Source organism: Passer domesticus, chromosome 5 (genome assembly GCF_036417665.1).
Source record: "Passer domesticus isolate bPasDom1 chromosome 5, bPasDom1.hap1, whole genome shotgun sequence".
In the NCBI taxonomy this organism is placed as follows: Eukaryota; Metazoa; Chordata; class Aves; order Passeriformes; family Passeridae; genus Passer; species Passer domesticus.
The window spans coordinates 70,637-82,799 of NC_087478.1; the positions used below are offsets into that span (position 1 = coordinate 70,637).

At 50.4% G+C, this 12,163-nt stretch overlaps 1 protein-coding gene and 1 long non-coding RNA gene across 2 annotated transcripts in view; one reads left to right on the top strand and one right to left on the bottom strand.

The window, feature by feature from the left end:
- Positions 1-8,376: 8,376 nt before the first annotated feature.
- LOC135301476 (uncharacterized) lies at positions 8,377-8,708 on the top strand. The gene is made up of 3 exons (XR_010363214.1): positions 8,377-8,475; positions 8,557-8,585; positions 8,661-8,708. It is a non-coding gene; the product is annotated as an uncharacterized LOC135301476 (long non-coding RNA).
- Positions 8,709-9,307: 599 nt separating this feature from the next.
- The window catches only part of UBE2H (ubiquitin conjugating enzyme E2 H), a 70,878-nt gene continuing 68,022 nt past the window's right edge, over positions 9,308-12,163 (bottom strand). The window contains exon 7 of the mRNA XM_064421625.1: positions 9,308-9,842. Within this exon, the coding sequence (XP_064277695.1) occupies positions 9,718-9,842 (125 nt within the window). The 3' untranslated portion in view covers positions 9,308-9,717. The remainder of the gene's footprint in view (positions 9,843-12,163) is intronic.

Here is a 12,163-nt window from a genome sequence, read left to right on the forward strand (position 1 = left end):
ACCCCTCAGATGCTTCCCAGGATTCCGGGAGGGTCCTGAGGCAGGGAGGCAGCTGGGGTGGTCTCCAGGGGCCAGGAAGGTCCCCAGGAGGGTCCTGGGGACCTCGAGTCACTTCTGGAGCCTCCAGGGTTGTCCCCAAGGAAAGAAGAACCCCAGAGCTCCCCAGAAGTCAGGATGAGCCTCAACAGCCCAGGATGGTGCCAAGAGCCTGGGGTGGTCCCTGAGCCCCCAGGGTGGTTCCTGACACTCCAGAAGTGTCCCCAGCATGGAAAGCATCCCAGATGATCCCCAGAAACCAGGACAATCCCTCCCCAAGGTCCTTGGATGGTCTCCAAGCCAGAAAGAACCTGGAATGATCCCCAAGAACTTGGGATAGTCCCTGACCCCCAAGGGTGGTTCCTGACACCCCAAAACTGCCCCCAGCATGGAAAGCATCCCAGATAAACCCCAAAAACCAGGACAATCCCTCCCCAAGGTCCTTGGATGCTCTCCAAGGCAGAAAGAGCCTGGAACCATCCCCAAGAGCCCGGGGTGGTCCCTGAGCCCCGGGGTGGCCCCGGTCCCCAAGCAGGGCGGCTCTGGGGCGCTGCCCATGCCAGGGGATGATCCCAAAGCTGGCACATCCCACGGTGCCAGCCCAAGCAGGGGACGGGGCCCTCAGCCCCTCCCTCCCCTCCTCATCAATATTTGGGTTCCACCAGGTCTGGCCCTGTTTAAAAATTCCCAGCTCCTTCTCGGGTTCCCGTGCCCGGTGTTGGGTGGAGGGACCTGGAGGGGGCTCGGGAAAGGGGAGGGGGCCCAGCAGGGCCGGGCTGGCCGGGGGGGGGATGATGGAATATTGATGGGGGGGTGAGGGGGCAGCCGAGCCCTCCCGTGGTAAAATCCTCCCCGTTCCGTGAGATCCCGGTTTGAGGATGGGGAGGAAGCTCAGGGACGGGGAGGGGGGAGCTGGGTCACCCTGGGGGGCGTCACCCCGAGCTGGGTGAGCAGGGGTGGGGGTCCCCTCCCGGTGGGATGGGGGCTTTTGCTCCGGAGCTGTTGGATTCAGCATCGCCACGCTCAGGGGAGAGAGGAAAACGGGATGAAGGGAGGAGCTGGGGGGAAAGAGCTAAAAATCGGGAATGAGCAAAGCAGCGAGGGAGAAACCCCGGCCCCAAAAGGCTCAGAATCGCCGGTTATGGGGAAACGAGACATTTGTCCCCAAATGTCCCCTGAGCTGGGGGCGTTCTCTGACAGGGACCCCTCGGGGCAGCTCCATTCCGCCCCCAGCCCACCATCCCAGCCGGGACCGGCACATCCTGACCCTGCTCGGGGTCTGGCTGGGGGAGAGGGAGCCCGGCCCTCCCCCGCCCCCCCTGCCCCTCCCCGGGCGGGGGTGGCACGGGCCGGGCCCCGGGGTGCCATGCATTAGTAATGGGCAGCGATCGCGGCGCTGACGGCATTTCTTCCAGCCGGGAGGAACAACGGGGCCGAAACCGGAGCCCGCGGCGAGGATCGGGTGTCCCCCGGGGACCGCGGGGTCACACGGGCCCGCCTCGCCTGGAGATGGACGGACACACGGACGGACACGGGGAGGGACGGACGGACACGGGGATGGACACGGGGAGGGACGGACAGACACGGGATGGACATGGGGATGGACACACGGGTGAACACGTGGGTGGACAGAAGGACACGGGGATGGATGGATGGATGGATGGATGGATGGACACAGGGATGGACACAGGGATGGACACACGGATGGACACGGGGATGGACACGGGGATGGACACAGGGATGGACACACGGATGGATGGATGGACACGGGGATGGACACAGGGATGGATGGATGGATGGACACAGGGATGGACACACGGATGGACACACGGATGGATGGATGGACACATGGATGGACATGGGGATGGACACGGGGATGGACACAGGGATGGACACGGGGATGGACACATGGATGGACACAGGGATGGATGGATGGATGGATGGACACGGGGATGGACACGGGGATGGACACACGGGTGGACACGGGGATGGATGGATGGACACAGGGATGGACATGCAGGCGGACACACAGGTGGCCACACGCAGATGAACACGCAGATGGACTCATGGATGGACACACGGACGGACACGCAGCAGCTGCCGGGCAGGGCAGGATCCAAGGGCGCCTCTGGGTCCCCGGGGGGATGGGGAGCGGCTCCCAGGGTGGAAGGTCCTGGGCAGGGGCAGGGACAAAGCCTGGAGGGCTGGGAATGTCCCCCTCCCACCGGGAGCAGAGCCCCCAGCACCTGCCAGCACTGGGGTGTCCCTGCCTGTCACACGGGCTGTGGGGACCTGGGGGTGGCACCCACAGACCCCTGGGGACGTCACAACCAAAGGCTGACGGTGATGGCACCCAGATCTTCATGGGGGTGGCAGCCAGGTCCCCACAGGGATGGCACCAAGCAGAGCCAGATGGCACCCAAATCCCTTGGGATGGCACCCAAACCCCTGGGGATGGCACCCAACCCCTGGGGATGGCACCCAAATCCCTGAGGAGGGCACCCAAACCCCTGGGGATGGCACCCAACCCCCTGGGGATGGCACCCAAATCCCTGAGGAGGGCACCCAAACCCCTGGGGATGGCACCCAAACCCCTTGGGGGATGGCACCCAGTGGCAGTGTCCCCAGAGCCCCATGGGAGTGACACCAAAAGTCCCACGGGAACGGCACCCAAAGCTCCTTGGGGACAGCACCCAAAGCCCTGCGGTGGTGACAGAGCCCCATGGGAATGTCACCTGGATTGTCATGGGAATGTCACCTGGATCCCCATGGGAATGTCACCTGGATCCTCATGGGAATGTCACCCAGAGCTCCATGGGAATGTCACCTGGATCCCCATGGCAATGTCACCTAAGTCCCATGGGAATGTCACCTGGATCCCCATGGGAATGTCACCTGGATTGTCATTGGAATGTCACCCAGAACTCCATGGGAATGTCACCCAGAGCTCCATGGCAATGTCACCCGAGTCCCATGGCAATGTCACCTGCAGCCCCATGGCACTGTCACCCCACAGTGGTGGCTCCCAGCGCCCCTGAGGTGCCACCCGCATCCCCGGAGCCCCAGGCTCGGGGCTTTGTCCTTTGACCCCGTCACAGACCGGGCAGGTGACACCTCCTGGTGTCCCCAGGGCAGGGTGGCACCTCTGGGTGTCCCCAGGGCAGGGTGGCACCTCCGGCTGTCCCCAGGGCAGGGTGACACCTCTGGGTGTCCCCAGGGCAGGGTGGCACCTCCGGGAGCGGCAGCAGCACCCGCCACCAGCTCCGTGTCCCTGTCCCCCGTGTCACCCCAACGCTGACCCCCAACCGCAGCCACGGCCGGGGGGGACAGCGGGTGGCACGGAGGGGACAGTGGGGACGGAGCGGGCACGGGGACACGGGAGGGCACTGGCGGGGCACGGGGGCCACCTGCCGGGCGGAGGGGACAGCGCCACCCCGGGGAGGGGACACCGCCGGGGGGGCGGGACTGTCACCCCTACTCGGGGGAAGAGCCCGGAGCTGGGTGGCACCCCGGGGGTGGCCGGGGACAGTGTCACACCCCGGGGGTGGCCGGGGACAGTGTCACACCCCAGGGGCATTGTCACACCCCAGGGACAGTGTCACACCCCGGGGGTGGCCGGGGACAGTGTCACAGTCCGGGGACAGTGTCACACCCCGGGGGTGGCCCGGAGCCTGGTGGCACCCCGGGGGTGACTCGGGGGCAGTGTCACACCCCGGGGGTGGCCCGGGACAATGTCGCACCCCAGGGTGGCTCGGGGACAGTGTCGCAGTCCAGGGGTGGCCCGGGGCAATGTCACACCCCGGGAACAGTGTCACACCCCAGGGGTGGCTCGGGGACAGTGTCACACCCCAGGGGTGGCTCGGGGACAGTGTCGCACCCCAGGGATGGCCCGGAGCCTGGTGGCACTCCAGGGATGGCCCGGGGGCAGTGTCACAGTCCGGGGGTGGCCCGGGACAGTGTCGCACCCCAGGGGTGACTGGGGACAGTGTCGCACCCCAGGGTGGCAGCAGGTGGCACTGGCGTGGCACGGAGCCGCCAGGCTGGTGACAAAGAACCCCGAGCTGGGGACGAGGAGGAGGAGGAGGAGGAGGAGGAGGAGGAGGATGGGGAGGAAGGCCGGGCCCAGCTCCGGCAGCTGCGGGATTTGGGGCGGGGTGACAGGGACAGTGGGGGCAGGGACAGTGACAGGGACAATGGTGGCAGGGACAGTGGCAGGGACAGGGCCAGCGCCGTGCCACCCCCGCGCTGCTCCCAGCGCCCCCGGCTCGCCTCCATCCCGACCCGACAAAGTGAGGAGCGATCAGCACCGCCCTGCCTAATCACCCCCGGTAATTACCGCTAATTAGGCAGCGCCCGCGGAACCCCGGGCAGCCTCAGCTGGGACAGCCCCAAAATCCCCAAAATATCCCCAAAATATCCCCAAAATATCCCCAAAAAATCCCCCCGGGGGCCGTGGAGAAAAAAAAAGAGGAGAAGAAGGAAAAATAACAAAAAGGAAATAACAAAAAGGAAAAATAAAAAAAGGAAAAATAAAAAAAGAGGAAAAATAACAAAAAGGAAAAATAACAAAAAGGAAATAACAAAACGGAAAAATAACAAAAAGGAAATAACAAAAAGGAAAAAACAAAAAGGAAAAATAACAAAAAGGAAAAATAACTAAAATGAAATAACAAAAGGGAAATAACGAAAAGGAAATAACGAAAAGGAAAAACAACAAAAAGGAAAAACAACAAAAAGGAAAAATAAAAAAATAACAAAAAGGAAATAACAAAAAGGAAAAATAAAAAAATTAACAAAAAGGAAAAATAACAAAAAGGAAAAATAAAAAAATTAACAAAAAGGAAGTAACAAATAGGAAAAATAAAAAAATTAACAAAAAGGAAAAATAACAAAAAGTAAATAATAAAAAGGAAAAATAACAAAAAGGAAATAACACAAAGGAAATAACAAAAAGGAGAGGAGAAAAACGAAAAATAACAAAAAGGAAAAACAACAAAAAGGAAAAATAAAAAAAGGGGGGAAAAAAGGGAAAAAAAAAAAGGGAAGATATCAAAAAGGAAAAATAACAAAAATATAACAAAAAAATCAACTCAGCCAAAGTGCAAACCCCCCGAGATGTGCCCTGCTCCCCCTGGCAGGACCCAGCACGGGGCAACCCAGGCACAGGGGCAGCAGGATGGGGGAAAAATGGGAAAAAGGGAAAAAAATAAATAAAAATAAATAAAAATAAATAAAAATAAATAAAAATAAATAAAAATAAATAAAAATAAAGCAGAGTGGAGGGAGCAGGGAGGGAGGGAGCCCCGGCCCGGTGCCAGCAGCCCCGGGGCGGGGGCGGTGCCCGCCCGGCCCCTCCCGGCAGGAAAACCCCAAAAGGGGATTTTTTTTTTTCCGGGAAAAGGGAAAGGGAAAAGGGAGCCGGGGGGGCAAAGGGCACGGAGGGGGCCGGGGGTGCCAGGGGGGCACCGGCACGGCCGGGGGGAATCAGCCTGGGGAGGGGAAAGGGACGGGGGAGGGCACAGGAAGGGCTCTTGTGCCCTCTTCATCCTGGTCGAGTGAGGTTTGTGTGGTTTGGTGGGGGGGAAGGTTATTTTGGGAGAAAAAGGGAGATTTGGGGGGAAAAAATGGAGATTTTGGGAGAAAAAGGGAGGTTTGGGGAGAAAGAGGGAGGTTTGGGGAGAAAAAAATTGAGATTTTGGGAGAAAAGGGGAGGTTTGGGGTGAAAAGGGGAGATTTTGGAGAAAAAAATGGAGATTTTGGGCGAAAAATGGAGATTTTGGGGTGAAAAAGGGAGATTTGGGCAGAAAAGGGAGGTTTGGGGAGAAAAAGGGAGATTTTGGGGAGAAAAATGGAGGTTTTGGGTGAAAAAGGGAGATTTTGGGGCAAAAAAGGGATATTTTAGGTGAAAAAAAGGGAGATTTGGGGAGAAGAAGGGAGATTTGGGGTGAAAAGGGGAGATTTGGGGAGTAAATTCACTTGAAAAAGGGGAGATTTTGGGAGAAACGGAGGTTTGGGGAGAAAAAGGGGAGATTTTGGGATAAAAGGGAGGTTTTGGGGAGAAAAAAGGAGTTTTTGAGGAGAAAAAGGGAGATTTTGGGTGAAAAGGGGAGGTTTTTGGGTGAGAAAAGGGAGATTTGGTGAGAAAAGGGAGATGGGGGAGAAATGGGAGATTTTGGGAGAAATGGGAGATTTTGGGGAGAAAAAGGGAGGTTTGGGGCAAAAAAGGGAGATTTTGGGTGAAAAAAGGGAGGTTTTGGGAGAAAAATTGAGATTCGGGGAGAAAAAAGGAGATTGGGGGAGAAATGGGAGATTTTGGGGAGAAAAATGGAGATTTTGGGTGAAAAAGGGGAGGTTTTGGGTGAAAAGGGGAGGTTTTTGGGAGAAAAAGTGAGATTTTGGGTGAAAAGGGGAGATTTTTGGATGAAAAAGGAAGTTTTTGGGTGCAAAGAGTGGGAAATGCAGGGGGGCAGCAGCAGCCCCGGCCCCCCGGGCTCCCGCACCCGCTCTCCCCTCCCAGCTGTTTTTGCAGCTGGATTTTGCTCCACCCCTGGTGTCTCCCACACCCAGCTGCGCTCTCCCAGTTTTTATTTTGGTTTTTTTGTAAATCTGGGGATCCCAGCGTTCCCCACCCAGCCCCAAATCCCCGCGAGGGGAACGCTGGGGGTGAAAAACCCCGCAGGGGGAGGGGGTGAGGGAATTAGAACACTGCTGTTATACAATATTGAAAAAATACAAATTTTTATTGTGATTTCTCTTTTTTTGGTTGCCTTTTTTTTTTTTTTTCCTTTTTGTCCTGTTTTTTTTTTGCTTTTTTCTCGTTTTTTTGAAGCTTTTTAAACTGAAATCACCACCCAGCACTTGACTCTACTCCTAAGTAGCACCTACAAGTAAAGGTTTTGTAGCACAAGCAGAACTGCCAGGGCAGCAGGAAAGCGACTCCCCAAATTAATGAGCAAACCACGTGCTAGATAAAGAGTTAATTACATCATTACATGTTAAATAATTAATATTACCCTCCAACAAGCCACGAATGCTAGCTAGAGAACTACACCACTGCTGGGAAAGGAGGGGGACGAGGAGAGGGAATTGCTCCGTGCCCGGAATTAACAGAAAGGAAATCCATGGAAGGTTTTTTTATTAAGGAAATTCATGCCAAAGCCAAGTGGGACTCGATGAGAGGTTTGGTTATTTTTTTTTCTCCCCCCCCCAAAAATAAAAAAAACCAACAGAAAATAGAAGTGATTGTGCTTTGTGAATGGGAGGCGGGGATGGGACAAATGCACCCGTCTGAAATTCAGAACTCTGCTCGCAGTCCTCAGCGGGGGTCGGGGCTTTCCTGCAGCACAAGAGAGCAGATCTGGGCCACAGCCCTCCAAAAATCCCCAAAAGAAAGCAGCAGGTGACGTCCAGCCTTCCAAATCCATCCCGAAGTGATGCACAACTGTCCCAGTTCAGGTATCCCAAGGAGAGTTTTACTGATCAGATTTCTAGGAACAACGGCCAGAAAAAAAGGAAAAAAAAAGTAGAAAAAAAATCTCTCGGCTTGCTGCAGGACACCAGGAGAAATCCAACATTCCAATTCCCAAACATCCTGGAAAAAAAAACCCAAAAAACCAAAAAAACCACCAAAAAACCAAAAAAACCACGAAAAAACCCAAACCAACCAACAAAAAAACCCAAAGAGTGAATCCATTGCTTCTTCAATTGGTGCTTTTTAGGCTCTTTTTTTTTTTATTCAGCTCAAATTTTGTGGTGTTTTTTGTTTGTTTTTTCCCCCTAGATAATTTTCTTTAACTCTTCAGGACTTTTGATCCTGTTGTACACACGCAAGCAGATGGGAACCAAGCTGGTGCAGAAGGGGGAGGAAAGGAAGGCTTGAAAAGAAGAACAGAGGAGGATCAGAGCTGGTGCTGATGGACCTGAGGGACAATTCCGTGGAGCTGAACTCCGGCAAGGCCAACCCCTCTGCTCAGAGGAGAATTCCCAGCACACAGAGCCTGAAGCAGATCCCAGCAAAACCAGGAGGGGAGGAAAAACAAGGAAAAAGAAAAGCAAAAAGAAGCGAGGCAGCAGCTCCAGGGTGGGCAGAGCAGGGTGGCACTGCCAGGGACAGGGACAGGGACAGGAGCTGCTCCCAGGGCTGCTGGGGCTCCTCCCAGGGACAGCGACAGCGACAGGGACAGGGACAGCTCCTGCCCCATCCCAGGGACAGGGACAGGGACAGACAGCTCCTGCTCCAGCCCAGGGACAGGGACAGGGACAGCTCCTGCCCCATCCCAGGGACAGGGACAGGGACAGGAGCTGCTCCCAGGGACAGCTCCTGCTCCACCCCAGGGACAGGGACAGCTCCTGCTCCATCCCAGGGACAGGGACAGGGACAGCTCCAGGAGCTGCTCCCAGGGCTGCTGGGGCTCCTCCCAGGGACAGGGACAGGGACAGGTCCTGCCCCACCCCAGGGACAGGGACAGCTCCTGCTCCAGCCCAGGGACAGGGACAGCTCCATGCCAGGGACAGGGACAGCTCCTGCTCCATCCCAGGGACAGGGACAGGTCCTGCTCCATCCCAGGGACAGGGACAGGGACAGCTCCATCCCAGGGACAGGGACAGGGACAGCTCCATCCCAGGGACAGGGACAGCTCCTGCTCCATCCCAGGGACAGGGACAGCTCCTGCTCCATCCCAGGGACAGGGACAGGGACAGCTCCATCCCAGGGACAGGGACAGGGACAGCTCCATCCCAGGGACAGGGACAGGGACAGCTCCATCCCAGGGACAGGGACAGCTCCTGCCCCATCCCAGGGACAGGGACAGCTCCTGCCCCATCCCAGGGACAGGGACAGCCCCATCCCAGGGACAGGGACAGCTCCTGCTCCTGCCCCATCCCAGGGACAGGGACAGCTCCTGCCCCATCCCAGGGACAGGGACAGCCCCATCCCAGGGACAGGGACAGCTCCTGCCCCATCCCAGGGACAGGGACAGCTTCTGCTCCATCCCAGGGACAGCTCCTGCTCCATCCCAGGGCTCAGCACCCACGGGTGCTCCACCCCAGGCACTGAGCAGGGCTGTCCCCAGCCCTGGAGCTGGGGAGGGCAGGGGAGCCCAGAGCAGAAATTCCAGGAGCTCCACGCTTTGGGTGGGATTTTGGAGTTAACTCCTCCTTTTTATTCCCTAAACACCAGCCCCTTCCATCCCTACACCCCCGAGGTTTTAGACTTGGGGAAACGCCAACACCTCAGGTGGAACCCCCAACCCCACAGCCAATCCCTCTTTGCTTTTTGTTTTTTTTCTACCTTTTATTTGGATTTTTGGGGTTTTTTTTGGTTAATTCCCTCCCTCCCAGGGCAGCTGGCTGGCAGCACACCCAAGCTGACGTGGCCCAGGAAAAGCTCAGGGCTGCAGATTGCCACCAGAATGGAATGTTGGGAATGCTCTGATGCACCTCGGGACCGGGGGACCCCGAGCAAACCAGGACCTACAGGGTGCCAGATAATTCTATATATATATATATATTTATACAGAAACACTCCTGATATAAATATATATATATATAGCTCAATGCTAGAATTCATAAAAACCTTGTTTAGTAATAAAAAAAATTGCTTTGTTTAAATATGAATATTATAGTCTGCTCCTCGTGGTTAGGAAATCAGAGTCTCTCAGCAAAGCAGGAGCTCGGGCTGCACTACAACTCCATGTCCTGCGCCTCGTCCTCCGAGAAGTCGGACATGGAGCTCTCGGACGAGCTGTCCCCAGTGCCCTCCTCCTGCTCCTTCAGGGCTTCTTCTGTTGCATATTTCTGGATGTATTCTGGGGGGAGGGAAGGAAAATACAGTAAATAAATGGGATTTAGGGTAGGGCATGGACAGGTCAGTGTCAGGTGTTTTATCAAAAAAAAATGGATGTATTTATTAAATAAATCGTTTATTTGATAAATCAGATAGGTGATTTGTTATAGGATTGATAACTGCTGCCTCAGATAGAAATAATGCCAATCTAAATATAAAAATATAATGTAATAAATTAATAAAAATATTAAAATATACTTGTGAATAAAATTAATGACGATTATAATGAAATGGGATAAATGACCCCACATTATTTAGGGGTAGGGCATGGACAGCTCAGTGTGGGAGGTTTTATAAAAAATGGATATATTTATTGAATAAATCGTTTATTTGGTGTATCAGATTATTTAAAGTAGGATTGATAACTGCTCCCTCAGACAGAAATAATATCAATCTAAATATCCAAATATAACATAATAAATTAATAAAAATATTTAAAATAACTGTGAATAAAATTAATGACGATTATAATGAAATGGGATAAATGACCCCACATTATTTAGGGGTAGGGCATGGACAGCTCAGTGTGGGAGGTTTTATCAAAAAAAAAATAGATATATTTATCAAATAAATCGTTTATTTGGTATATCAGATTATTTAAAATAGGATTGATAACTGCTGCCTCAGATAGAAATAAAATGTCAATCTAAATATCCAATTATAACATAATAAATTAATAAAAATATTTAAAATAACTGTGAATAAAATTAATGACAATTATAATGAAATGGGATAAATGACCCCACATTATTTAGGGGTAGGTAATTGACAGGTCAGTGTCAGGTGTTTTATCAAAAAAAATGGATGTATTTATCAAATAAATCGTTTATTTGATCAATCAGATAGATGATTTATTATAGGATAACTGCTCCCTCAGACAGAAATAATATCAATCTAAACATCCAAATATAACATCATAAACGAATAAAAGTACTAAAAAAAATAGTGAATAAAATTAATGAAGATTATAATGAAATGGGATAAATGAGCACACATTATTTAGGGGGAGGTCATGGACAGGTCAGTGTGGGAGGTTTTATCAAAAAAAAAATGGATGTATTTATCAAATAAATCGTTTATTTGATATATCAGATAGGTGATTTATTATAGGATAACTGCTCCCTCAGATAGAAATAATAAAATGTCAAAATTTTTATTATTTATTATATTATTATTTATTATTTATTATTTATTATATTATATTATTTATTATAAAATGTCAATTTTTAAAATTACTTATTATATTTTTATTGAAAGGTAATTGACAGCTCAGCGTGGGAGGTTTTATCAAAAAAATGGATATATTTGTTGAATAAATCGTTTATTTGATAAATGAGATAGGTGATTTGTTATAGGATTGATAACTGCTCCCTCAGATAGAAATAATAAAATATCAATCTAAATATCAAAATATAACAATGTAATAAATTAATAAAAATATTAAAATATAACTGTGAATGAAATTAATGACTATTATAATGAAATGGGATAAATGACCCCACACTATTTAGGGGTAGGGCATGGACAGGTCAGTGTCAGGTGTTTTATCAAAAAAAAAGGATGTATTTATCAAATAAATCGTTTATTTGATATATCAGATAGGTGATTTATTATAGGATTGATAACTGCTCCCTCAGATAGAAATCATAAAATGTCAAAATTTTTATTATTTATTATATTATCATTTATTATATTATATTATTTATTATAAAATGTCAATTTTTAAAATTACTTATTATATTTTTATTGACAGGTAATTGACAGCTCAGTGTGGGAGGTTTGATCAAAAAAATGGATATATTTGTCGAATAAATCGTTTATTTGATAAATCAGATAGATGATTTATTATAGGATAACTGCTCCCTCAGATAGAAATAATATCAATCTAAACATCCAAATATAACATCATAAACGAATAAAAGTACTAAAAAAAATAGTGAATAAAATTAATGAAGATTATAATGAAATGGGATAAATGACCCCACATTATTTAGGGTGGGGCATGGACAGCTCAGTGTCAGGTTTTTTATTAAAAAAAAAAAGGATGTATTTATTAAATAAATCGTTTATTTGGTGTATCAGATAGGTGATTTGTTATAGGATAACTGCTCCCTCAGATAGAAATCATAAAATGTTAATATAAATATCAAAATATAACAACGTGATAAATTAATTAAATATAAAAAATAATTGTGAATAAAATTAATGACTATTATAAGGACATGGGATAAATGAGCACACTTTATTTAGGGGTAGGGCATTGACAGGTCAGTGTGGGAGGTT